This window comes from Rhincodon typus, chromosome 7 (assembly GCF_021869965.1).
Source record: "Rhincodon typus isolate 14 chromosome 7, sRhiTyp1.1, whole genome shotgun sequence".
NCBI lineage: Eukaryota > Metazoa > Chordata > Chondrichthyes > Orectolobiformes > Rhincodontidae > Rhincodon > Rhincodon typus.
In genome coordinates, this window is record NC_063338.1 from 97,698,548 (window position 1) to 97,724,510 (window position 25,963).

At 45.5% G+C, this 25,963-nt stretch overlaps 1 protein-coding gene across 1 annotated transcript in view; it reads left to right on the forward strand.

Moving 5' to 3' along the window:
- LOC109920942 (natural resistance-associated macrophage protein 2-like) overlaps positions 1–25,963 on the forward strand; it is a 53,804-nt gene that overhangs the window by 22,375 nt on the left and 5,466 nt on the right. Inside the window, exons 8-13 of the mRNA XM_048599290.1 lie at positions 2,106–2,176; positions 3,384–3,451; positions 5,288–5,443; positions 9,368–9,526; positions 17,155–17,241; positions 22,382–22,501. Of these exons, the coding sequence (XP_048455247.1) occupies positions 2,106–2,176; positions 3,384–3,451; positions 5,288–5,443; positions 9,368–9,526; positions 17,155–17,241; positions 22,382–22,501 (661 nt within the window). The remainder of the gene's footprint in view (positions 1–2,105; positions 2,177–3,383; positions 3,452–5,287; positions 5,444–9,367; positions 9,527–17,154; positions 17,242–22,381; positions 22,502–25,963) is intronic.

Sequence of the window (25,963 nt, forward strand, 5' to 3'; positions counted from 1 at the left end):
TCTTCTCCTTCATCCATCTTCTATCCGCCTCCCCCTTTCTCCCTATTTATTTCAGAACTCCCTTCCCTTCCCCCATTTCTGAAGAAGGGTCTAAACCTGAAACATCATTTTTCCTGCTCCTCTGATGCTGCCTGGCCTGCTGTGTTCATCCAGCTCTCCACCTTGTTGCCTCAGATTCTCCAGCATCAGCAGTTCCTACTGTCTCTGCAACAATTTTGTAAACCACGTTGGTTTTCAACTCTGACGTCTAGAAACAGAAGCTGATTGTTGTTTTCTTCTTCTCTCATGAATTTAATTTCCATGAATACGTTGATGAGGTGTTGGGTCTCTTCTAATTTGTTGCGTTTAATAATGACAAATGTGTCGTCTACATACCGGACCCACAGTTTAGGTTGGAATGCGGGGAAGGGTGGCATGTTCTAGTCTTTGTTTGACTGCTTCTGCAGTGATCCCTGGGATGGGTGACCCCATTGGTGTACCGTTGATCTGTTTGTATATTTGACCATAAAAGACGAAGTGTGTGGTGAGGCACAGGTCTGGTAGTTTAAGTATGTTGTCATTGCAGATGGAGCTGCTGGTCTGTGTTGCTGCTTCCTTTAGTAATGTGGCCACGGTTTCTTTGGCTAGTGGGATGTCAATTGATGTGAATAAAGCCATGACATCAAAAGATACCATAATCGCTGATTCTTATGTTCTTCACAGTATGGAGGAATTCTTTGGTTGAGTGGATGGAATGCGGTGATCCATTGACTAGATGTTTCAGTCTCTGTTGTAGGTCCTTGTGAAGGTGGGGAAACAATGGGTCTGAGGGGGATGTCTAGTTTGTGTACTTTAGGAAGTCCATAGAAGCGGGGGGTATTTGTGCCTTCTGGTTTACAAAATACCATGCAATGACTGCCACAAACATTACATCAGACAGACAGGAAGGAAACTAGCCATCAGAATACATGAACATCAGCAAAACGGCATGACAAACTCTCCTTAATATCGGTACACACAGACAATGAAGGCCATCAGTTTAACTGGGACAAGGTAACCACAGTAGCCCAAGCGAAACATAGACATGCATGGGAATTCCTAGAGGCATGGTTCTCCACCCAGAATGCAATCAACAAACACTTAGAATTGGATGCCATATACAAACTCATACAGATCCAAACCGGAAATGACACTAATCACCGTAATGGACCGGACAGTATAAATTCCAAGTGGAGTAGAATAACATGGTTTCATCGGAGGCTCCACTGATGATGTTACCTAGCATGGTGACAAAATGTCTGAACAAAAACAAGCCAGCTCGGCAAGCAAGTCAATAAGCTTAGTGCTGGATATATGTTTGAAAATGATAAAGTTAAAGGACTACAGAGAAACGGCTAGAGAGTGGGACTAGCTGGGTAGCTGTTTCGAGAGCCGATACATGATGGGTTAAATGATCTCATTGTATAAAGTAAACTTCTATGATGCAATTGTGGTATCAAGGTGCACATGTGCAAAGCATTGGAGGCTTTTATAAGTTCTGAGATGCAAACATCCCCGGCTGGGCCCAGCATTTGTTGCCTGTCCCTAGTTGCTCCCTTGAGAAGGTGGGGGTGAGCTTCCTTCTTGAACCGCTGCAGTCCATGTGCTGTGGGTTGACCCACAATGCCCTTATGGAGGGAATTCCAGGATTCTGACCCAGCGACAGTGAAGGAACGGTGATATATTTCCAAGTCAGGATGGTGAGTGGCTTGGAGGGGAACTTGCAGGGGGTGGTGTTCCCATGTATCTGCTGCCCTTGTCCTTCTAGATGGAAGTGTTGGTGGATTTGGAAGGTGCTGCCTGAGGATCTTTGGTGAGTTTCTGCAGAGCATCTTGTAGATAGTACACACTGCTGCGACTGAGCGTCGGTGGGGGAGGGAGTTGGGACTGAGATTCTTGGCTGACTGCTGGACAGTACCAGGTTGCCAGCTCCCAGGCAAATCAGGACAGCTACACAGTTTATTCAAGCAATGTCTGAATATACAGATAGGGCCTGTCCAATTCAGATTGGTCCAAATGTTTCCTTAACTTTCAATTTACTGGTGTTTACTGAAGATATTGGCTAAAACATTTCATGATTATTTCAGGATTCCGGTTTGGGGAGGAGTCATTATAACTATTGTAGACACCATTGGGTTCCTGTTCCTTGACAAATACGGTATGTTGAATGTTGCTATCTACGGCATTCTGATTTTGATCTTTTTTCTCTTCATTATAGGGCAGCACGGTGGCTAGTGGTTAGCACTGCACCAGGGACCTGGGTTTGATTCCATCCTCAGGCAACTGTCTATCTGGAGTTCATAAATTCTCCCCGTGTTGTATGGTTTTCCCCCGGGTGCTCTGGTTTCCTCCCACAGTCCAAAAATGTGCAGCTTAGAGTGGATTGGCCATGGGAAATTGTCCATAGTGTCCAGGGATGTGCAGTCTAGGTGGATTAGTCATGGGAAATGTAGGGCTACAGGAATGGGGTGGGTCTGGGTGGGATGCTGTTCAGAGGGTCAGTGCAGACTCAATGGGCTGAATGGCCTGCTTCCACAATGTAGGGATTCCACGATCTTTGTTTCTGTGGAACCGACTCTCCTGAAGATTTATTGCTCCCGTCAGATGCCTATGGTTTTGGTCTCCCCACTGAGGAAGGATGTAACTACTTTAGGCGAGGGAGGGAGATGCAGAAAAAGGCTGACTTGTCCAATTTCTGGTTGAAGATGTGATCCCCACAGGAGGAGATTGAGAGCTGAATGGTTAATGTTCTCTGGATTATTGTGTTTGCAATGAATGGATAAAAGTCCTAATAAAGGACTTGAGAGGGAAGATTCCGAGAGGAAATGCCCACGTCCACAGAGTCCGGGGAATAGTTTCAGGGTTTGGTTGAGACGAACGGGAATTTCTTCACTCACTTGGTGGTGAACCTTTGGAATGCTGTATTGCAGAAGCTGGTGGAAGCAGGGTTGAGGTGTAGGTTAAAGGAAGATTGCGACTGATTTTCAAACTCAAAGAGCATGAGTAATTGGGCAGACAGCTGGGATGCAGGTCAAGGTCAGGCACAGTCACCCCTAACATTTTCCAAACTTTCACAGGCCCCCGTACCTGCCCTGGCACCAGACATCACCCCCAGCCAGTGTCTGTTAGAGCCAGGGTAGAGTCAGAAATAGGGCGCAGGCAAGGTGGGGAGAGAGCGTGTGGGGTACGGGAGGGGTGTGTGGAGAAGGTGATGGATTATCCAAATTTTAATCAAACTGATCAGATGTTCTATTACACACCTCTGAAGCAGGTGGGACATGAATGTGGACCTCCTAGCTAAGAGGTATGGACACTACTGCTGCTCCACAAGCACCCCTTGCTGATGGATTATTTTCTGATTCCAGGTCTCAGGAAGTTAGAAGCTTTTTTTGCTGTCCTGATTGCGATTATGGCAATAACATTTGGATATGAGGTAAAGATGGATACAACATTGCTTTACACTAAAAGATGATCATGTAAGCAGCATGCCCCTGCCCAGATTTCAATCCGTACTGAGAGGGTGTCAGTGGGCATCCCAGACCCAAACCCTGACCATGAATCCCAATCAGACTTACCTTCTCAATGGGAATTAGGGGTAAGCAGACAGCAGTGCCCACACATTGGAAAAAACTAAAGAGTTTAAATACAGTTACAGGAGATGGGATGATTTTGGGAGGTGATAGAGAAGCATTGGCCGAATGGTGTTGTTGCTGGACGAGTAATGCAGAGACCCAGGGCATGTTCCAGGATCCCGGGGTCAAGTCCTGTTGCAGAAATTGATGGAATTTGCATTCAATAAAAATATGGAATTAATCTGTCATGATTACAATGAAACTAGTGTCCATTGCCACAAAAACCCATCTGGTTCACTAATGTCCTTAGGGAAGGCTGCCACCCTCACCTGGTCTGGCCTACATGTGACTCCAGACCCACAGCTAGGAGTTGATTCTTAACTGCTCTTTGAAATGCCCCAGTGAAACATTCAGTTGTATCAATTGCTATGAAGTCTCAAAAAGGAAATGAAACTGGACAGACCACCTGGCATTGACCAAGGTAACAACAATGCAGAAACAGACCTGTCAACCATGTAAAGTCAAGCCCTCAATGTCCACCACCAAGAGTAGCTCGGCAGCAGTAATACTGATCGAGCTGGTCGGGCCCTAAAGGACATAGCTACTAGACTGCGTCTGTGGCAGGTGGTGAGGGAACCAACAAGAGGGAAAAACATACTTGGCCTCATCCTTACCAATCTGCCAGCTGCAGTTACATCTGTCCATGACAGTATCGGTAAGAGTGACCATCGCACAGTCCTTGTGGAGACAAAGTCCCGCCTTCACATTGAGAACAACCTCCATCGTGTTGTGTGGCACTATCACCGTGCTAAATGGGACAGACTTCGCGCAGATCTAGCAACTCAAGACTGAGCATCCATGAGGCGCTGTGGGCCATCAACGGCAGCAGGATTGTACTCCAGCACAATCTGTAACCTCATGGCTCCGCATATCCCCCACTCAACCATTACCATCAAACCAGGGGATCAACCCTGGTTCAATGGAGAGTGCAGGAGGGCATGCCAGGACCAGGACCAGGCATACCTGAGGATGAGGTATCAACCTGGTGAAGCCACCAAACAGGACTACTTGCACGCCAAACAGGGAAAGCAGCAAGTGATAAACAGAGCTAAGCGATCCCACAACCAACAGATCAGATCTAAGCTCTGCAGTCCTGCCACATCCAGTCATGAATGGTGGTGGACAATTAAACAACTCACTGGAGGAGGAGGCTCCACAAATATTCCCATCCTATCAATGCATTAGACTTACTGATCAAGGCATTGAATAGCAGACCAGGAAGATTATGATAGAGCTGTACATAACGCTTGTTAGTAAGCTGAGATACTGTGTGCAAAAAGGAAGGATGTGATTGCACTAGATAGGGCTAGAGCAATTCAGCTATGAAGAGGTGGAAGATTGTCCGGGGTTATTTTGTTTAGGGCAGAGAAGTCTGAAGTACGGGAAGAGATGAGGTGAACTTTCTTCAGACAGTTGCTGGTATCTGGGATCCACAGCCTGACAAAATGGTGGGAAAAGATTTGAGAAAATATTTGGACCCATTTAAAGAGTAGTTTTGGAATGGGGGTTTGGTGAGAGAGAGATGAGGTGGCGATAATCCAAAGTCTATTTTTGTTTTCAGAGGGTAAAGACTTGTTTAGTGCAGTATATCCTCGTGTGCTTTGACCATCTCTCTCTCTCTCTATCTGTGTCTCCAGTATGTAGTGGTAAAACCCAATCAGGGTCAAGTAGTGAAGGGTCTATTCTATCCATACTGTGCTGGATGTGGCAGAACAGAACTACTTCAGGCTGTGGGCATCGTTGGAGCAATCATAATGCCCCATAATATCTACCTCCACTCAGCTCTCGTCAAGGTGAGTAACCATATTACAGAGATGGAGCTGGTCAGCATCCGTAATCCTGACCACTGCTCACACCTGTTCATGTCACCTTCTCATTTTACCTAACCACTGTAACTTACTCAATACTTGTGTCATGACAATGAATCAGAATGGCAAAGTGCTATAGATTATGTTTAGTTTTAATTTCAAAATGCCTTTTTTTAAGAAAAGGAACGCTTCTGACAAGAAAAGGACATTGTGGCTGTAAGTTCAGTGCTGTCTGGTGAAGTTTCGTATGGGGCCCATGGAATGTCACATCTGTGGAGTTTCAGGGAATCTTCAAAGAGATGGATGGGGCAGGTAAAGATCATGAGGGCGCTGACTATCAGTCCTCTCTCAGCAGGTGGCCAACTATTGCAGATATTTTCTGTATTTTGAACATAATGGAATATGCAGCAGAGGTTAGAAACTGATTGCTAGCAGCAGAGGGTATGCTAATAGAGAAAGGGCTGCTAGTGAACAGACATCCGTGCGTACTAGTTTAGATTCAAGCGTTAGTGTGCTCTGAAGGTCACAGCTGAAGAACTATCCCTAGTCACCTCTGCATTGTAGGTAAAAGTATTCTTTTGCTCTGTGTGCTAAAAGCCAACTATCCAGAATCTGAATGCTGCCACAAACCATTGTCAAATGGAAACTGGAACAAAGGATTCCAACTCACCTGGAAAACCCTAGAATCCCAAAATCCAACTATTCAACTATCATTGTTCTGTTATCTACTCTTTACAACAAATCCATACAGATAGCCACTCATATCCTTTAGCCTGTAGTTTTTAGCGTTTTTGTTTATTTTTATTCCTAATCTGAGTGTATACCCACAAGTGTGCCAACACATAAAGCCCTTCTAAACTAAAAACCTTTTGCCTCTCCGCAGTCTGTATCCCACGTATGTGTTAACTAATAAACTCACTGTTTTGTTGATTCAAGAAAGCCTGAGTGAATTCGTTCCTTTAAAATATAACTCAATTTGAGCCTGGGAGAACAGTAGCCAAAAAAAGGAAACTTTCTTTCAATTAACTTCATTCCAACCAACCAACAGGATAAAGATGAGGAGCCAGTTCATCTTTCCTCACCCAGGGGCTTAACGATTTTGCAGCATCCCATTTGGAAGTATAACAAATCAGGGAACCCCTGGCAGCTTTAGCTACATTTCTCACACACACATCTCACCAGCTCCTCTTGCTAAATGACCCTGACATGTTTATAAACTTCTTCCTATCATATTACAGCTTGCAGGTTAATTTCTTAGTTATAAATTCATCTCTTTTGCTGAGTTTGTTTCTCCTTCTCAACCTCTTCTCTTCCCCTGAGGTGTGGCGAGCCTTCTAATCAGCCACCCTTAGGCAACCTATACTCCACTTGAAGTTGGGGGTGGGGGTGCGTTATTGGATGGAGTCAAAACCACAACTCCCAACTCTGGAGGCAGAGTATAGACTGTCTAGGGGTAGCTGATGGGAAGACCAACCTCAGTGTTTTGGGACTCCATCCCAGTGTATTGGAAGATCTTTGACCATCTCAGCCCTAGCTTTCATTCCCTCTCAATGTTCTCAATTGTGAAACTAATACAAAGTGTTTTTTTTTTTAAAAATCTCAATTAGTTAATTGCATAATCTGTAATCAGAACAAAGGAAGATAATCCATTAATAGATTCTTTAACCTGCGAACTGTGAATTCAGAACTTTCCTGCTGAAATAATTGTAGTGTTTGGAAATCATCCAAGCATTCCTTAAGTATCAACATTTAAGTAGTAATATTTAAGGGAAATGTCAACAAACAACAATTGAAACTTCTAAAACAGATGCCACAATATCTGGTTCATTAACTACAGCAGCATGGAATTCTATTATATGCAGCTTGTGTTTCTCCATGTTAAAGGCTAGAGATTTAAATAATTTCAGATTATGACAGTTATACAGACCTTTCCACTCTTCCAGAGCCTCTGTCTACTCTACAACTTAATGACTCCCGCAATGGGGTAATGTCATGCAGCAGACTGGGTTTGAAATCAGCCCTGTATTTTTATGGTACTGTGGAGACCTGGTTTCTCTCTTGTGGGAATAGCAACGTCCTCTTTTCCCCTACAGGCAAACATGAGATATCAGAAATGGGGCCAGGCCTTTGGTGTCAGATCCAGGCTGTCATCTTCAATGGTCTGTGGAGTGTTCCTGCTCCAGTGAAAACTTGGCCGGCTGTCCCTGAGATTTCAGACAGAAAGAGGGAGACAGAGAGAGTGAGAGAGAGAGGGAGAGGGAAAGGGAGAAGGGGAGGTTTCACTGAGACACAAAGGGCTGCAGATAAAGTGATTAGAAGAGGGGAGCAAGGAGCCATTGTGTCAACTACCAGGCAAGATGCAGGAGGGAAAACAGACTCTGGGTGAAGAGACACATCCTGTGGAGATCTATTGAATTTAGAAGCATGATCCAGGTGAGGCTGTGGAACTACCACAGTGGGCCTTATTCAGTTCTAGGCTTCTGCAGAGGGTGAGAGAAATATCTTCAGACAGTTACCCGATGATCTGTGGCAGCCTTCCATCTTGTAAAACCATGGTTTGTATCGGAGTGTGAAATGCTACCCGGTGAAGCTCTGGGGGCCAACCTGGAACCATCTTTGTGGCATTTACTGCAGGAAAACATTGCACCGAGAAGGTACACAATTCACTAACCTCTGTTTTCTCTGGGTCGTCTCCATGACCAGCTGAGCTCCTGACCTCTGCTTGCCTCTCCCAATGTCCTTCCAAACTCTCAGCCTCCAGAGGGCACAGCCATCAGCGATGGACTCCTAGTTGTCACTGTCAATGGCCATCTTCATATCTCACTTGGTGTACTTCCAGAGGAGGAATGGACATGCAGGAGGTCATGGCTTAGTGGACTATTGAACAGCTGTCCAATGAACATGGCTAAGACAGGACAGAAGCACAGACATCAATAGCTTATCAATGAGTGTAAGCTGATGGAATGAGTATGCTCCAGGATCTTGAGGTTGGTGACAAGAGCTACTGAAGAAACATCTGAGACAGTGATGGGACTGAAATGGGGACACATCAACTGATTGAAAGCTGGGATCAATGTTAGAATAATTTCTGTAAAAACTGTGGTTTTGCAGAGATCAGACCATGAAGAGTGACTGTGTGGTGGGGTTTATGGTCATATTAAGTGGGACATTCCTTTCTGTCGTCTAATGTATTCATTGTCTGCTAAACAGTGATTATTTGATGTTGGTCTTAGTTTAGTTACTACAGTAAAAGTCTTAAAATTGAAATCTTGGCATGTGAACTGCTGGAAATCCAAACCTGCTGTTTAAAGTTAACGAGGATCTATGGAGATCAGAAAAGAGTCAGATCAGCATTCCTGCCCCTGCTCCCTGTCCAATAACCAGAAATCCAGGTGGCACGGTGGCTCAGTGGTCAGCTCTGCTGTCTCACAGTGCCAGAGACCCGGGTTTGATTCCACCCTCGGGCGGCTGTCTGTGTGGGACTTTGCACATTCTCCCTGTGTCTGTACGGGTTTCCTTCAGGTGCTCCGGTTTCCTCCCACAGTGCAGGCTAGGTGGATTGGCCGTGGGAAATTGTGTGTAGTGTTCAGGGATGTATAGCTCAGATGGTTTATAAGGGGATGGGTCTGGGTGGGATGCTCCAAGGGTTGGTGTGGACTTGTTGGGCCGAAAGGGCCTGTTTCCACACTGTAGGGATTCTATGAAAATTTCTATGAAATTAAAGGAGCAGTCTGGGACCTTGAATGATTCTGTGATCACAATTGTGATGCCCAACCAAGTCAAATAGCCAATTAACCTTCAATGCATAGACTCAAATCTTTGATATTTGTAGGCATCACCAGTAATACAGAGCATGGAGTTATTCACCGATATTAATCAATATCTGTATGATTTCTCTCTTTGTCCCAGAGTAGACACATAGACCGAAGCAAACCATCAGAGGTGAAGGAGGCAAATATGTATTACCTGATCGAGTGCTCCATTGCCCTGTTTGTGTCACTGCTCATCAATATATTTGTTATTGCTGTGTTTGGAGCTGCCTTCTACCAGAAGAGCAATATGGATGTGGTGAGTGAGCAGCAGAATATTACGTTCCAGGCCAACTAGGTAATGCTTTGGACCTGCTGATGTATAATGAGGCAGAGTTGATAAATGATCCTGATAGTAATGAGTTACAGTTTGGTTCTCTTCAATGATTGATGACAAGTAAAAGGATTCTTGAAAGATGAGTAATTATAACATCACAGAATTTCACATTCCATTTGAGGGTGAGAAACTTGAGTCTGAAACTAGTGCCTTAAATATAAATTAAGGCAATGACAAAGATATGAAATCAATGTTCACTATAGAGGACTAGGAAAATAGATTTATAGATAAGATAGGACAGAAATTTTGGCAGTAATTTATGTAGCTATTTTGTAATGTTCAATGGAGATATATGAACTGTTTGTGTTATGAATTATGAAACTTAAGGATAGAATCAAACTCAAAGATACACTTTGCTGCGAGAATTAGTGGAAGGCCAGAAAATTAGATTTAAACACAAGCAAAGTTTGACTAAACAAAAGTGGACAGAATTGATTTATGAGACTAGCTAAGCAAGAAATATAAAAAGAGACCGTATATATAAAGGAAGACAGCAGCTAAAATAAATGTCAGCCATTAAAGGGTGAGGTTGGAGAATTATTAATACAAATCAATTAATGACAGGAATTGAGCAAATAATTTGTATCTGTTGTCATGGCAGAAGATATGAAAAGTGTCCCAAGAATATTAGAAAATCAAAGAGAAAAAGAAAGAAAAACTACAATGTGAAGAAATGGGATTAAAAAGGTGATAGATCCATTGAACATTATGGCCCGCATTCTAGGGCCTTTAAAGTAGTATCTTCAGGGATAGTGGAGGCATTGGCTGTAACCAGCCAAAATTATGGAAAAGATCAAACGTTTTTTATTCATTCAGGGGATGTTGTCTGGGCCAATAGCTATTGCTCTTTGCTAATTACCCTCGAGAAAGTGATGCTGAGCTGCCATCTTGGGTCATTCTAGTCTATTGTGTCTAGGTATGTCCACAGAGCTATTTGAGAAATTGACACAGCAAAGGGCAAAGGCTGGAATGTGGTGGAAGTTGAATCAATTGATGCATTGAGGAGGGTATTGGACAATTATTTAGAATAAAAGCAGGAAACTGGCACTGAGCAACGATGCTCATTTAACAAGCCAGTATAGTAACAATGGGCAGAATGGCCTCCTTCTGCACTGTAAGACTTCTGTGATATATTTCCAAGTCAGGATGATGAATGGATTGGAGGGGAACCTGCATGTGGTGGCGTTCCCATGTACCTTATGCCCTTGTCTTTATAGATGGAGATGATTGTGGGTTTGTCTAAGGAGTCTTGGTGAATGTCTGAAGTTCACCTTGTAAATAGTACACACTGCTGCTACTGAACGTCCGTGGTGGAGGGAGTAAACACAACACAGAACATGGAACAGCACAGCACAGGAACAGGCCCTTCGGCCCACCATGTCTGTGCCGACCATGGTGCTATTCTAAAATAATCCCATCTGCCTGCACATGGTCCATATCCCTCTATATCCTGCCTGTACATCTGTCTAAAAGGCCTCTGAAATGTTGCTATCTTATCTGCTTCTACCACTTCCCCTGATAGCACGTTCCAGCACCTACCACATCTCCTTTAAACATTCCCCCTCTTACCGTAATCCTCTGGCCCCTAGTATTTGACATGCCCACCCTGGGAAAAAAACGCTCTGATTATTCACCCTATCTATGCCTCTCATAAGTTTATATATTTCTATCAAGTTGCCCCCTCAGTCTCCGATGCACTAGCGAAAACAATCCAAGTTTGTCCACCCTCTCCTTATAACTCATACAGTCCATTCCAGGCAATATCCTGGTAAAAATATCCTGAAGAAGGGTCCAGACCCGAAACGTCAGCTTTCCTGCTCCTCTGATGCTGCTTGGCCTGCTGTGTTCATCCAGCTCTACACTTTGTTATCTCAATATCCTGGTAAAGGTATTTTGCACCCTCTCCACATCCTTCCAACAGTGTGACAACCAGAAATGTACACAATACTCTCAATGTGGCCTGACCAAAGCCTTCTCCAGCTGCAACATGACTTGCCAACTTTTATACTCAATGCCCTGGCCAATGAAGGTAAGTATGCCATACACTTTCTTTACCACCTTACCCACTTGTGTTGCCACTTCCAGGGAGCTATGCCCTTGCATGCCAAGATCCCTCTGTATATCAATGCTCCTAAGGGTCCTGCCATTTACTCTATATTTTCCTTTTGCATTTGACTCCCCAGATTGCATCACCTCACACTTCTCCAGATTAAACTCCATCTGCCATTTCTCTGCCCAACTTTCCAGCTGATCTATATCCTGCTGTATCCTTTGCCAACCTTCCTCATTATCCATAACTCCACCAATTTTCATGTCACAGCCTACATTTTCATCATGTGGAAGTGCTGGTGTTAGACTGGAGTGGGCAAGATCAGAAATCACAAGACACCAGGTTATAGTCCAACAGGTCTATTTGAAATCACAAGCTTTCGGAGCCTCTCTCCTTCTTCAGGTGTTAGTGAGAGAGGGGGAGGTGATGGCCTAGTGTTACTATCACTGGACTGTTAACCCAGCGACGCAGATAATGTTCTGGGGATCCGGGTTTGAATCCCACCATGGCAGATGGTGGAATTGAATTCAATAAATATCTGGAATTAAGAATGTAATGATGACTGTGAATTCATTGTCGATTGTCAGGAAAAACCCATCTGGTTCACTAATGTCCTTTAGAGAGGGAAACTGCCATCCTTACTTGGTCTGGCCTACATGTGACTCCAGACCCTCAGCAATGTGGTTGACTCTTAACTGCCCTCTGGACAATTTGGGATGGGCAATAAATGCTGCCTGGCCAGTGACACCCTCATCCTGTGAAAGAATAAAGGGGAAAAATGTTAAAGATCAAAGGGTCACACAACTGATGAGGATGTATTAAACAAACCTAAGATGCTGTTAAATATTTAATCAGTTAGAAGGTTTTAATTGATTAATATGTGTGTGTAAATCCCTGAATTCCTTTGAAGTCACTGTCCTGAGAGAACTAATGGTTTTATCAGTGTAAAGAAGAGGTGGCACTTTAGGCCAGACAATGCATATCAGGTGTAAGGCCTTGTTTGTGTTCTGGTTTGGAGTCAGACTAGTTTTATTTCTAAAGTAGGAATTTATAAAATGCCACATTCACCAACTGTCTATAAATTGTGTGCTTTTTGAACAAAATAGAATCTATCTGCAAATACAAATTCATCCCAGAGATCAGTCCTGTGAAAGGGTCACCACCGGATCCAAAATGTTAACTCTATATTTTTCCTTCACAGATGCTGCCAGACCTGCTGAGCTTTTCCAGCAACTTTGTTTTTGTTCCTGATTTACAGCATCTACAGTTCTTTCAGTTTTCATCCCATAGATTTGTGTGTGTGTGTGTGCTTGTGCGTGAGTGCGTGCGTGCGTGTGTGTGCATGTGCGTGCATGCGTCCGTGTGTGTGTGTGGGTGTGTGTGTGGGTGAGTGTGTGTGTGACGTGAAACCAAGGTCTTGGCTCATATCGCACTACAGGTGACCCCACCACATTATACGGTCTCACACACACACACACACACACACACAGACACACACACACACACACACAGACTCACGCACTTCTCTCTCTCTCTCTCCCTCACACTTGCACACTTTTTCTCTTTCTCTCCCCCCACACACACTCATACACACACACACACACATACTCTCTCCCTTCCTCACACATGCACAGTCCTTCTCCCTCCTTCACATGCACATACACACACACACACATGTATACACACACAACGCACGCACACACACACACATGTAAACCTATGGGCTGAAGTTGTATTTGCAGATATATTCTGTATTTTTACAGATAGTCAGTCAATCTGGTGTTTTATAAATTCCTACTTTAGAAATAAAACCAGTCTGACTCCAAACCAGAACACAAACAGATCCTAAACAAGGCCTCACACCTAACATGCATTGTCCGACCTAAAATGTCACCTCTTCTTTACACTGATAAACCCTTTAATTCTCTCAGGACAGTGACTTCAAAGGAATTTGGGATTTACATACACATAATAATCAATTAAAACCTTCTAACTGATTAAAGATTTAATAGCATCTCAGGTTTGTTTAATTTAATTGTTTAATTTACTTATAAGTTCTGTGTCAGATACTACCTCTCTCACTAACACCTGAAAAAGGAGAGAGGGTCCGAAAGCTTGTGTTTTCAATTAAACATGTTAGATTATAACCTGGTGTCATGTCATTTCTTACATTTTCATTCAAATCATTTAAATATGTTACAGACAACTGAGGTTCCAATACTGATCCTTGTGGAACAGTACTGATCACAGACTTCCAATCAGAAAATAGTCCCCCTACAACTACCCTCTATCTTTTATGGCCAAGCTAATTTTGTATCCAACTTGCCAACTCACTGTGGATTCCATGCAATTTGATCTTCTGGACCAGCCATTTGATGAATTGACAGGGAAAAGTCCATGCCTTACCCTCATCAATCATTTTTGTCTCTGTTGATGTTTGTGGATGTGGTGCCAGTCAAGCAGGTTGCTTTGTCCTGGATGGTGTCAAACTTCTTGAGTGTTGTTGGTGCTGCACCCATCCAGGCAAGTGGAGAGTATTCCATCACACTCCTGACTTGTGGACAGGCTTCGGGGAGTCAGGAGTGAGTTACTTACCGCAGTATTCCAAGCCTCTGACCTGCTCTTGTAGCCACAATATTCACACAGCTAATCAGTTGTAACCCTCAGGATGTTAATAGTTGGGGGTGCTAGGGTTCAGGAATTTTCATGCTGTTGAATGGAAAGGGATTATCGATTCACTTTTATTGGAGATGGTCATTGCCTGGTACTTCTGTAGGTCAAATAATACTTGTCACTTGTCAGCCTAAGCCCAGATATTGTCCAGGTCTTGTTGTGGCATCAAGGAGCCCTGGCAAAACTGGAATCAATGGATATCAGGGGGCAAACTCTCCAGTGGTTGGAGTCATGTCTGGCACATAGAAAGATGGTCGTGTTTGTTGGAGGTCAGTCATCTCAGCTCCAGGACATCTCTGCAGGAGTTCCATAGGGTAGTGTCCCAGGCCCAACCATCTTCAGCTGCTTCATCAATGACCTTCCCTCCATCATAAGGTCAGAAGTGGTGATGTTTTCAAATTTGGTGCATTCCAGATTCTCACCACCCACCGAGTGAAAATGTTTTTTTTCCTCAAATACCGTCTGAAACTCTTGCCCCTTACTCTAAAATTATGCTGCCTCGTGATTGACCCCTCATCCAAGAGGAACAGCTACTCTCTATTCACCCTGCCCATATATCTCATAATCTTGTACACCTCAGTCACCTTCCCCCTCAGCCTTTTCTGCTCTAAAGAAAACAATCCAAGCCTATCTAATCTCCCCTTACAGCTCAATTTCTCCAGCCCAGGCAACATCCTGGTGAACCTCCTCTGTACCCCCTCTCAAGCTATCACATCCTTCCTGTAGTGAGGGGATCAGAACTGCATACAGTACCCAGCTGTGGCCTGACTAATAACCTATACAACTCCAACATTCCCTCCTTGCTCTTATACTCTATGCCATGTCTGATGAAAGCAAGTGTCCCTTATGCCATCTTAATGATCCTAATCACATACTCTGCTGACTTCAGGGACCTGTGAACAATTACTCCATGATCCCTCTATTCCTGTAATTGTTTTGCCATTTGTTAAATACTCCCTCATCTTGGTTCTTCTTCAGAAGTTCATCATCTTGCACTTATCAGGGTAAAATACCATCTGCTACTGGTCTGCCTATCTGACCAACCCATCTATTATCCTGCATTTTGTGTACAGGACATACCTGGACAATTTTCCACATTATTACAAGATACCAGTGTTGTAACTGTGGAACAGCATGGCTAGGGGAGCGGCAAGTTCTGGAAAACAAGTCTTAAGTAGTACTGCAGGAATGTTGTCAGGGCCCGTAGCCTTTGCAGTATCCAGTGTCTCCAACCGTTTCTTGATATCAAGTGGAGTGAATCGAATTGGCTGAACACTGGTATCTGTAATGCTGGGGACCACTGGAGGAGGCCGAGATTTGCTGCAAATGCTTCAGCCTTACCTTTTGCACTGATGTGCTGGGCTCTTCCATCATTGAGGATGGGGATATTTGTGGAGCCTCCTCCTCCAGTGAGTTGTTTAATTGTCCACCACCATTCACGACTGGATGTGGCAGGACTGCAGAGCTTAGATCTGATCCATTGGTTGTGGGATCGCTTAGCTCTGTCTATCACTTGCTGCTTTCACTGTTTGGAATGCAAGTAGTCCTGTGTTATAGCTTCACCAGGTTGACACCTCATTTTTAGGTATGCCTGGTGGAAAATGGAAATCTGCAAATAGAACGTCTCCATTAAAGAAAAGAGACAGAAATCAGAAAACTCTGAGTTAGTCAGCATAACAACTTTCGGAGGGAAAATGTTTAAGCTCCTTGTTAAGAAGATAGTAACAGGGCATTGATACAATCATAAAATAGTCAGGCAAAGTCCACATACAGTTGAAAATTTGTTTAAGTTCTTTGAGGATGTAGCAGTAGGGTGGATAAAGGAAAAACAACAGATGAAGTGCTTCTAAACAAAAACCAAGAGAACTGCGGATGCTCTAAATCAGAAACCAAAACAGAAATTGCTGGAAAAGCTCAGCAGGTCTGGCAGCATGAGGAAGGGTCACTGGACGTGAAACGTTAATTCTGATTTCTTTTCACCGATGTAGTGTTTTGTTCATTCAAAATCTCTTGGGCAGTTCAAAGGAGACCCACCTGGGGTCAGAAGCAAATATAGTTGATCCTAGAAAATGGAAATTGCTCGGTGCACTTAAGGAATTAAGTGATCTTAGTGAAACAGCTGTGTTTTATAAAACTTCCACACCAGAAGTATTTGGTTAGAACTCTGCAGATTTTTAAAAGTCTGAGAAAGTCTAATCTCTAAATTGTCTGAGAGTGGTTAATGGAAAAAAGTCTTGCAGTTTATGAAGATGCAAATGAAAAGAAGTAGGTCTGCCAAACCTGATAAAAAAGAGGAATTTACTTTTACTTCTTGTGTTCAATAAACTTCTGTTTTATTGTTAAAACCAACTCTCCAAGCTGTTGTGTAATGTTTCAATGAAAGATAACCACATTCAATTTAAAAGTAAACAAAGTATGATCTGCCAAACTGGTTTTTAATTTGGGCTCTGAATAGTCCTGTAGTAGCATCAGCTGGGATCATAGCGATCTGTAAAAAAGGAGTCAGCCAGTCTAATCCTACTTTGCAGCACTTGGTCTGGAGCTCTGTCAGTTATTGCTGCATATAGAGACATGCCAGTATTTATTAAATGTGAAGAGACTTTCTGTCTCATCCAACCTTTCATGCAGGGCATTCCTGGTTAGCATCACACTGTGGGTAAAAACATTTCCCCAACTCCTCTCCAATCTTGCCACTAATTAATTTAAATTTTTCTCTCCTTGTTACTGGCCTCTCTCTGCTGAGAGAAATAGTTTTTTCTATATTTCTATCCAGGCCCTTCATGATGACATTTTCACTATAATCTCACCATTTCTTGTTTTCCCGCAGTATAATGTCTGTGCTAGGAGTGGAAGCCCCTACCTCCATGTGCTGCCAAAGGACAATAACACCTTGGAGGTGGATATCTTCAAAGGGGTAAGAAGCAGGACAAGCCATCACTGGGAGAAGATACTTCACAATTGGAACACGTTCACTCGTTACTACCTGTTGCAGAAACAAACTTTATAAACACCACCCTATAATTGCATATTGCAACCCCACCTCCCACTTACTGTTCAGGAAGGTGGTTAGGGTTGTTAGAGATGAAAAGTCTGCACTTGGATTCTATTTGCAAAATTCAAGTGGTGTCTTTATTATGCACGGGGGGAGCCAAGGCTGGACAGTTCAGGTGCCTCTCCACTGAGGCTCAAATGAGCACAGTTAGATATGTTTTCATTATCAGTTACAATTTAATGGTATTAGTCAGGCTTCTGGGGGATTGATAATTGTGGTCCTGTTCAGTGATGACAATGCAGAGATATGGTCTTGTCCTTCAGGAGACGGTAAAGAACATGGGCATATATGACAATACATGGACAATATCCAGGCTTGGGCCAACAAGTGGCAAGTAACTTTCGCGCCACACAAATGCCAGGCTATCACCATCACCAACAATGTAACCACTGCCCCTTGACATTCAATGGTGTTACCATCACTGACTCCCCTACTATCAACATCCTGGGGGTTATCATTGATCAGAAACTCAACTGGATCCACCACATAAACACAAGAGCAGACCAGAGGCTAGGAATCCTGCACTGAGTAACTCACCTACTGGTTCCCCGAAGTCTGTCCCACCGTCTACAAGGTAAAAGTCAGGAGTGGGATGGAATTTGATTGTTCCTCTTTGCTCAAACTCCCTCAAATTTAATTTTCTGGTGAAAACCATCCAACATTAACCCCACCAATACCATTCAAAATTACAATAACAGTTGCTTGATATCTCTCCTTCTGTACCAAATCCTAGTGGGTTCCTGGACATTTCCTCAGAATGTCCTTTGGGAAAATAGCCAAATAAATGGCAGTTTCAGATGGTTCCCTTTCCAGAACAGAACATTTTTTTCATTCATTTGTGGGATATGGGCGTCACTGGCTGGGCCCAGCATTTATTACCTGTCCCTAGTTACCCCTTGAGAAGGTGGGGGTGAGCTGCTTTCTTGAACCACTGCAGTCCATGTGCTGTGGGTTGACCCACAATGCCCTTAGGGATGGAGTGCCAGGATTTTGACCCAGTGACAGTGAAGGAACGGCAATATAATTCCAAGTCGGGATTGTGAGTGACTTGGAGCAGAACTTGCAGGGGGTGGTGTTCCCATGTATCTGCTGCCCTTGTCCTTCTAGATGGAAGTGGTCGTGGGTTTGGAAGGTGCTGTCTGAAGATCTTTGGTGAATTTCTGCAGGTCATCTTGTAGATAGTACACACTGCTGTTACTGAGCGTCAGTGGTGGATGTTTGTGGATGTTTGTGGATGCGGTACCAATCAAGCGGGCTGCTTTCTCCTGGATGGTTACAGGGGAAGGTGCTGTAGGGCTGTGGGGAGGTGTTGGGGATGAAGAAAGTGTGGACCAGGGTGTCCTGAGGGAACAGTCCCTGAGGAAGGCGGACAAGGGAGGGGAGAGAAATATGTGTCTGGTGGTGGCATCTTGCTGAAGGTGGCAGAAATGGCGTCTGATGATCTTCTAGATATGGATGCTGGTGGATGGCAGATAAGGATAAGGGGAACCCTATTGCTGTTGCGGGAGGGAAGAGAAGGGGTGAGGATGGAAGTGCAGGAGATGGGTTGGACCTGGTTGAGGGCCCTATCGACTACAGAGCTGAGGAAACCTCGGTTGAGGAAGAAGGTGGACATTTCGGAGGCTCCCTTGTCAAAGTTGGCCTCATCTGAACATATGCGATGGAGATGGAGGAACTGAGAGAATGGGATGGAGTCTTTACAGGAAGTGGGGTGTGAGGATGTATAGTCCAGGTAGCTGTGGGAGTCAGTGGGTTTGTAATGGATATTAGTCTCCAGTCTATCCCCAGAAATGGAAACAGAAATGTCGAGGAAGGGAAGGGAGAAGTCAGAGATAGACCTGGTGAAAGTGAGGGCAGGATGGAAACGGGAGGCGAAATTGATGAAGTTTTCCAATTCCAGACGAGAGAGAGAAGCAGCACCGATGATATCATCGATGTATCGGAGAAAGAGTTGTGGGTGGGGGCCGGAATAGGACTGGAACAAGGAATGTTCTATGTACCCCATGTAGAGACAGGCATAACTAGGGCCAGTGCGGGTACCCATGGCCCCCCCCTTACCTGAAGAAAATGAGAGGAGTTGAAAGAGAAGTTGTTGAGGGTGAGGACAAGCTCAGCCAAGCGGAGTAGGGTGGTGGTGGATGGGGATGGTTCAGGTCTTTGCTCCAGGAAGAAGGGGAGAACCCTAAGACCCTCCTGGTGGGGAATGGATGTGTAAAGGGATTGCACATCCATGGTAAATAGGAGGCGGCTGGAGCCAGTAAACTGGAAGCTTTGAAACCGGTGTAAGGCATCAGATGAATCATGGATGTATGTGAGTAGGGATTGGACCGGGGGGAGAAGACTGAGTCAAGGTAGCAAGAGATGAGTTCTGTGGGGCATGAGCAGGCTGAAACAATGGGTCTACCCGGACAGTCCTGTTTGTGGATTTTTGGCAGGAGGTAGAAACGAGCTGTGCGGGGTTGGGGGACTATTAGCTTGGAAGCCGATGGGGGGAGATCACCAGATGAAATGAGATCCGTAACCGTAGTGGATACAATGGCCTGATGTGCCATGGTGGGGTCATGGTCCAGGGTAAGGTAGGAGGAGGTATCTGAGAGCTGGTGCTCAGCCTCTGCAAGGTAGAGGTCAGTACGCCAGACTACAACAGCACCAACCTTATCGGCAGGCTTGATGACAAAGTCAGGGTTAGATCTAAGTTTACAGAGTGCAGTCAGTTTGGAGGGAGATAGGTTGGATTTGTTGAGGGGGCAGTGAAATTGAGGTGACTAATGTCACGTCAACAGTTCTCAATGAAAAGATCGAGTGCAGGTAAAAGGCCTGAGGGAGGGGTCCAGGTGGAGGGAGAGTGTTGGGCAAAGGGGTCTGTGGGACGGGGAGTGGACTCGTCCAAAGAAATGAGCACAGAGGTGAAGATGGCAGAAGAACAGTTAGGCGTCATGTCGTGCCCGAAATTCATTAAGGTGGGGACGCAGAGGGATAAAGCTGAGGCCTTTGCTGAGTACGGAGTGTTCAGCATCGGAGAGCAGAAGGTTAGGAGGGATGGTAAATACCCGACAGGAGGTGGGGGTTTGGGGGACGGGATAGAGTCAGAGGGAAGGGGAGGAGAGGTAGGTTCCAGAGGGCCATGGGTATTTTTGAGTTGGTGCATCTTGTGGGCCTTGATGCCTGAAAGGAAAAGAAAAAGTTTGTTGTTAGCACAACGAATGAACTGGAGGATGAAGTGGAACTGGGGAGTGGTGCAGCCCTGAGCCAGCACGTTGCTATGCTGTTGGAGAGAGAGGTTGAGAGTGTGCATGTGACGCCGCATGGCACTGAGTGTGGATCTCAGGATGTGGCGAGAGCAGCTGTCTGTGGAACGTTGAACATCACGGAGATATCTGTGATCCTGGGAGGATTCAAAACATGAGGGATGAAACTTCAGTTGGAATCCACGTGGGGTGGGTCTGAGCCGCAGGCAGTCACTGAGGAATGTGATATGGCTGTGGAAACGAGTTTTAGCAAATACCTGGTCAAACACCAGGAGTGATGGTGAAATTAATGTCGGTGGGCAAGAAGAGAGATTGGAACGGCAATCCCATCGGTGAGAGGAGCAGAACTTCTTCAAGGTGGGCATGCCTGGAAGAGATGTGGCAGTGAGTTAAATACTAAATAAAAACCAAAAGAACTGAGGATGCTGTAAATCAGGAACAAAAACAGAAGTTGCTGGAAAAGCTCAGCAGGTCTGGCAGCATCTGTGAAGGAGAAAACAGAGTTAACATTCTGGGAGGGGAGGGGAATCTACGTTCTGCTCGCAAAAAAGACCCTGAACTACCTGTTGCCTGCCACTTCAATGTACCACCCTGCTCCCTGGCCAACATCTCTGTCTGTAGCTTGCTACAGTGTTCCAGCGAAGCCCAACACAAACTGGAGGAACAACATCTCATTTTCCATTTGGGGACCCTACAGCCCTCCGGACTCAATATTGAGTTCAATAATTTTAGGTCCCAGACCCCCACCCCACACACCAGGCCTTGCTACCACATAGCCTGCCATTACACACCCCCTGTTGTTAGTCACTAACAGTCCCCATTAACAACTACTCACCCTCCCAGCCTGATCATTAGCAACTCCTTTGTCTGTCCAACTGTCTTTCTCTCTCTTTGGGCTCTATCCTATCGTTTACTCCCTACCCCACCCACCTCCCTATTTTCTGCATATAAACTGACATTTTCCCAGCCACCATCAGTTCTGAGGAAGGGTCACCAGACCCGAAATGTTAACTCTGTTTTCTCCTTCACAGATGCTGCCAGACCTGCTGAGCTTTTCCAGCAACTTTGTTTTTGTCCTGGATGGTGTCGAGCTTCTTGAGTGTTGTTGGGACGTACACATCCAGGCAAGTGGGGAGTATTCCATCACACTCCTGACTTGTGCCTTGTAGATGGTGGACAGGCTTTGGGGAGTCAGGAGGTGAGTTACTCACCACAGTATTCCCAGCTTCTGATCTGCTGTTGGAGCCACTGTGTTTATGTGGTGAGTTCAGTTGAGTTTCTGGTCAATAATAACCCCGAGGATGTTGATAGTGGGGGATTCAGTGATGGTAACACCATTGAATGTCAAGGGACGGTGGTTAGATTTTCTCTTCTTGTGTCGGTTATTACATGGCATTTGTGTAGCGTGAGCATTACCTGAAGGATGGTTGCTCTCTACGATTCCCTTAGCCAGTACAATCAACCCATTCTACACAATCTGAGAACAGCATGAATTTACAGCAAAGCAGGATATCCATCGGAACTCTAGTATCACTTGGTCAGAACAATCCCAAAATAATCACACTGCCCCACTATCTCCCCATAGCCATGTGTCAATCCCTAAACTAATCCCACTGCCCTGCTCTCACTCCATAGCCCTGTATCCATCCCAATGGATTTGCCTTATGGTACAGATGTGTCTGCGTTAACATGCTCTTGCTGGAATGTGTCTGTGGGTTTCCAGTGATTGTGCATGTCTTGGTTTGGATTTGCAGGGAGTTGTCCTTGGATGTTATTTTGGATCACTTGCACTCTATATCTGGGCCGTTGGGATTCTAGCTGCAGGTCAAAGTTCAACAATGACGGGTACCTACTCTGGCCAGTTTGTGATGGAGGTAAGTGTAAACTGGTTTCCTTTTGCTCATCAAATCAAAACCGAAGACCTGCCGATGCCGTAAATCAGAAACAAAAACAGAAGTTGATGGAAAAGCTCAGCAGGTCTGGCAGCATTTGTGAAGGAGAAAACAGAGTTAACGTTTCGGGTCCGGTGACCCTTCCTCAGAACTGATGGTAGTTAGGAAAATGTCGGTTTATATGCAGAACATAGGGGGGGGGGGGGGGGAGGTTGTAGGGAACAAACTATAGGTTGGGATAGAACCCAAAGAGAGAAGAGCAGTTGATCAGACAAAGGAGTTGCTAACGATCAGGCTGGGAGGGTGAGTAGTTGTTAATGGGGACTGTTAGTGACTAACAACAGGGGGTGTGTAGTAGCAGGCTATGTGGTTACAAGGCCTGGTGTGTGGGGTGGGGGACTGGGACCTAAAATTATTGAACTCGATATTGAGTCCAGAGGGCTGTAGGGTCCCGAAATGGAAAATGAGGTGTTGTTCCTCCAGCTTGTGTTGGGCTTCACTGGAACACTGCAACAAGCCGGAGACAGAGATGTTGACCAGGGAGCAGGGTGGTGTATTGAAGTGACAGGCAACAGGTAGTTCAGGGTCTTTTTTGTGAGCAGAATGTAGATGTTCTGCGAAGCAGTTGCCCAGTCTACGCTTCGTTTCCCCAGTGTAGAGGAAACCACATTGTGTGCAGCGAATGCAGTAGACTAGATTCTGGGAAGTGCAGGTGGTGTTGCTTCACCTGGAAGGTATGTTTGGGCCCTTGGATACTGGGGAGGGAGGAGGTAAATGTGCAGGTGTTACACCTTTGGCAGTTCTTTTATTCATTCACGGGATGAGGGCATTGCTAGCTAAGCAGCATTTATTGCCCATCTCTCATTGCCCAGAGGGCAATTAAGAATCAACCACATTGCTATGGGTCTGGAGTCACATCTAGACCAGAATTAGTGAATCAGATGGGTTTTTCCAACTATTGACAATACATTCACAGTCATCATTAGATTCGTAATTCCAGATATTTTATTGAATTCAAATTCTGTGGTCCCCAGAACATTACCAAGGTCTCTGGATTAACAGTTCAGTGATAATATCACTAGGCCATCGCCTCCCCTATAGTTGCAGTGGAAGATGCCATGGGGCTTTGGGGAGGGTGTGATTTGGGAGTGAAGGAAGAGTGAATCAGTGTGTCCCAGAGGGACTGTCATTCCTGGTGTCTGACCAGGTATTTGCTAAAACCCATTTCCACAGCCATATTAAAAAGCGAAAGAACTGCAGATGCTGTAAATCAAGAACAAAAACAAAGTTGCTGGAAAAGCTCAGCAGGTCTGGCAGCATCTGTGAAGGAGAAAACAGAGTTAACGTTTCGGGTCCAGTGACCCTTCCTCAGAACTGATGGTGGCTGGGAAAACGTTACATAATATGCAGAAAATAGGGAGGTGGGTGGGGTAGGGAGTAAACGATAGAATAGAGCCCAAAGAGGGAGAAAGACAGTTGGAAGACTAGTCGTTAGCAACTCTTTTGTCTGTCTAGCTGCTTTTCTCTCTCTCTGGGCTCTATCCTATCGTTTACACCCTACCCCACCCACCTCCCTATTTTCTGCATATAAACTGACATTTTCCCAGCCACCACCGGTTCTGAGGAAGGGTCACCGGACCCGAAATGTTAACTCTGTTTTCTCCTTCACAGATGCTGCCAGACCTGCTCAGCTTTTCAAGCAATTTTGTTTTTGTTCCACAGCCACATTGCTTTCCTCAGTGACTGCCTCTGGCTCAGAATCATCCCTTGTGCTTTGAATCCAACCAGGATCACAGGTATCTCTGTGATGTTCAACATTCCACAGACAGCTGCTCTCGCTGCATCCTAAGATCCACACTCAGTGCCATGTGGTGTCACATGCACACTCTCGACCTCTCTCTCCAACAGCATTGCATCACGCTGGCTCAGGGCTGCACCACTCCATAGTTCCAATTCATCCTACAGCTCATTCACTGTGATAACAAGAAACACAACCCATGCACTCCACCTTTTCCAAAACTTCCAATTCCTAAGCCCCCAACACCTCATCTTCACCATGGACATGCACTCCCTGAAGGACTGTATCCCCCATGTAGATGGCCTAAAAGCCCTCCACTTCTTCCTCTCCCGCAGGCCCAACCAGTCCCCCTCCCCGACACCCTCATTTACTTGGCAGAACGGTTCTCATCCTCAATAAGTTTTTCCTTTGATTCCTCCCACTTCCAACAAACCAAAGGGATGGCCATGGGCACCTGCATGTGCCTGGGTTATGCCTGCCTCTTTGTAGGATTTGCGGAACAGTCCCTCTTCCGTACACCGGCACTATCCCTCACCTCTTTCCCCGCTATACTGATGACTGCATCAATGCTGCCTCGTGCTCCCGCTTGGAGCTCGAACAGTTCAACTTCGCCAACACCTTCCACCGAGCCCTCAAATTCACCGGGACTATTTGTGACACCTCCCTCCCCTTCCCGCCTCCATCTCCGGAAACCGACTCTCCACTGACATCCATTTCAAACCCACTGACTCCCACAACTACCTCGACTACACCTCCTTTCACCCACCTTCTGTAAAAATGCTATCCCATACTCTCAATTCCTCTGCCTCCACCATATCTGCTCCCAGGATGAGGTGTTCTACTCTGGGACTTCCCAAATATTCTCCTGCTTTAGAGACTGTAGTTTCCCCTCCTTTGTTATTAAGGATGCCCTCAACCACATCGCCCCCATTTCCCACAATTCTGCCCTCAAACCCTCTGCATCCCCCAACAATAATAAGGATAGAATCCCCCTGGTCCTCACATACCACCCCACCAACCTCCGAATACAAGGCATCTTCCTCTGACATTTTCGCCACCTACAATCAGACCCCACCATCAAAAAGATATTTCCTTCCCCACCCCGTTCCCTTTCCGCAGGGACCGTTCACTCTGTGGCTCCCTCGTCAGCTCCACACTCCCCACCAACCCCTCCACCAAACCCGGTACCTTTCCCTGTAACCGCAGGTGGTGCCAATCCTGCCCCTACAGCTCCCCTCTCACCTCCTTCCAAGACCCCAAACAATCCTCCCAGATCCAGCAGAGATTCACGTGCACTTAATCTAAACTCATCGACTGTATCCATTGCTCCCAATGTGGTCCCCTCTATATCAGGGAGCGGTTCATGGAGCATCTGTGCTCTGCACGCATCAACCAACCAGACCTTCAGGTTGCCATGCACTTTAACTCCCACTCACCCTCCCCCTCCCCCTCCCACTCCCCCTCCCCCTCCCACTCCGACTCCCCTCCCCCTCCCACTCCGCTGGTGACATGTCCATCCTTGGCCTCCTCCACTGTCAGAGTGAGGCCAAACACAAACTGGAGGAACAACACCTGATGATCCACCCCCAACATCCTTCCACAGCCCCACGGCACCTTCCCCTGTAACCGGCGAAGGTGCAACACCT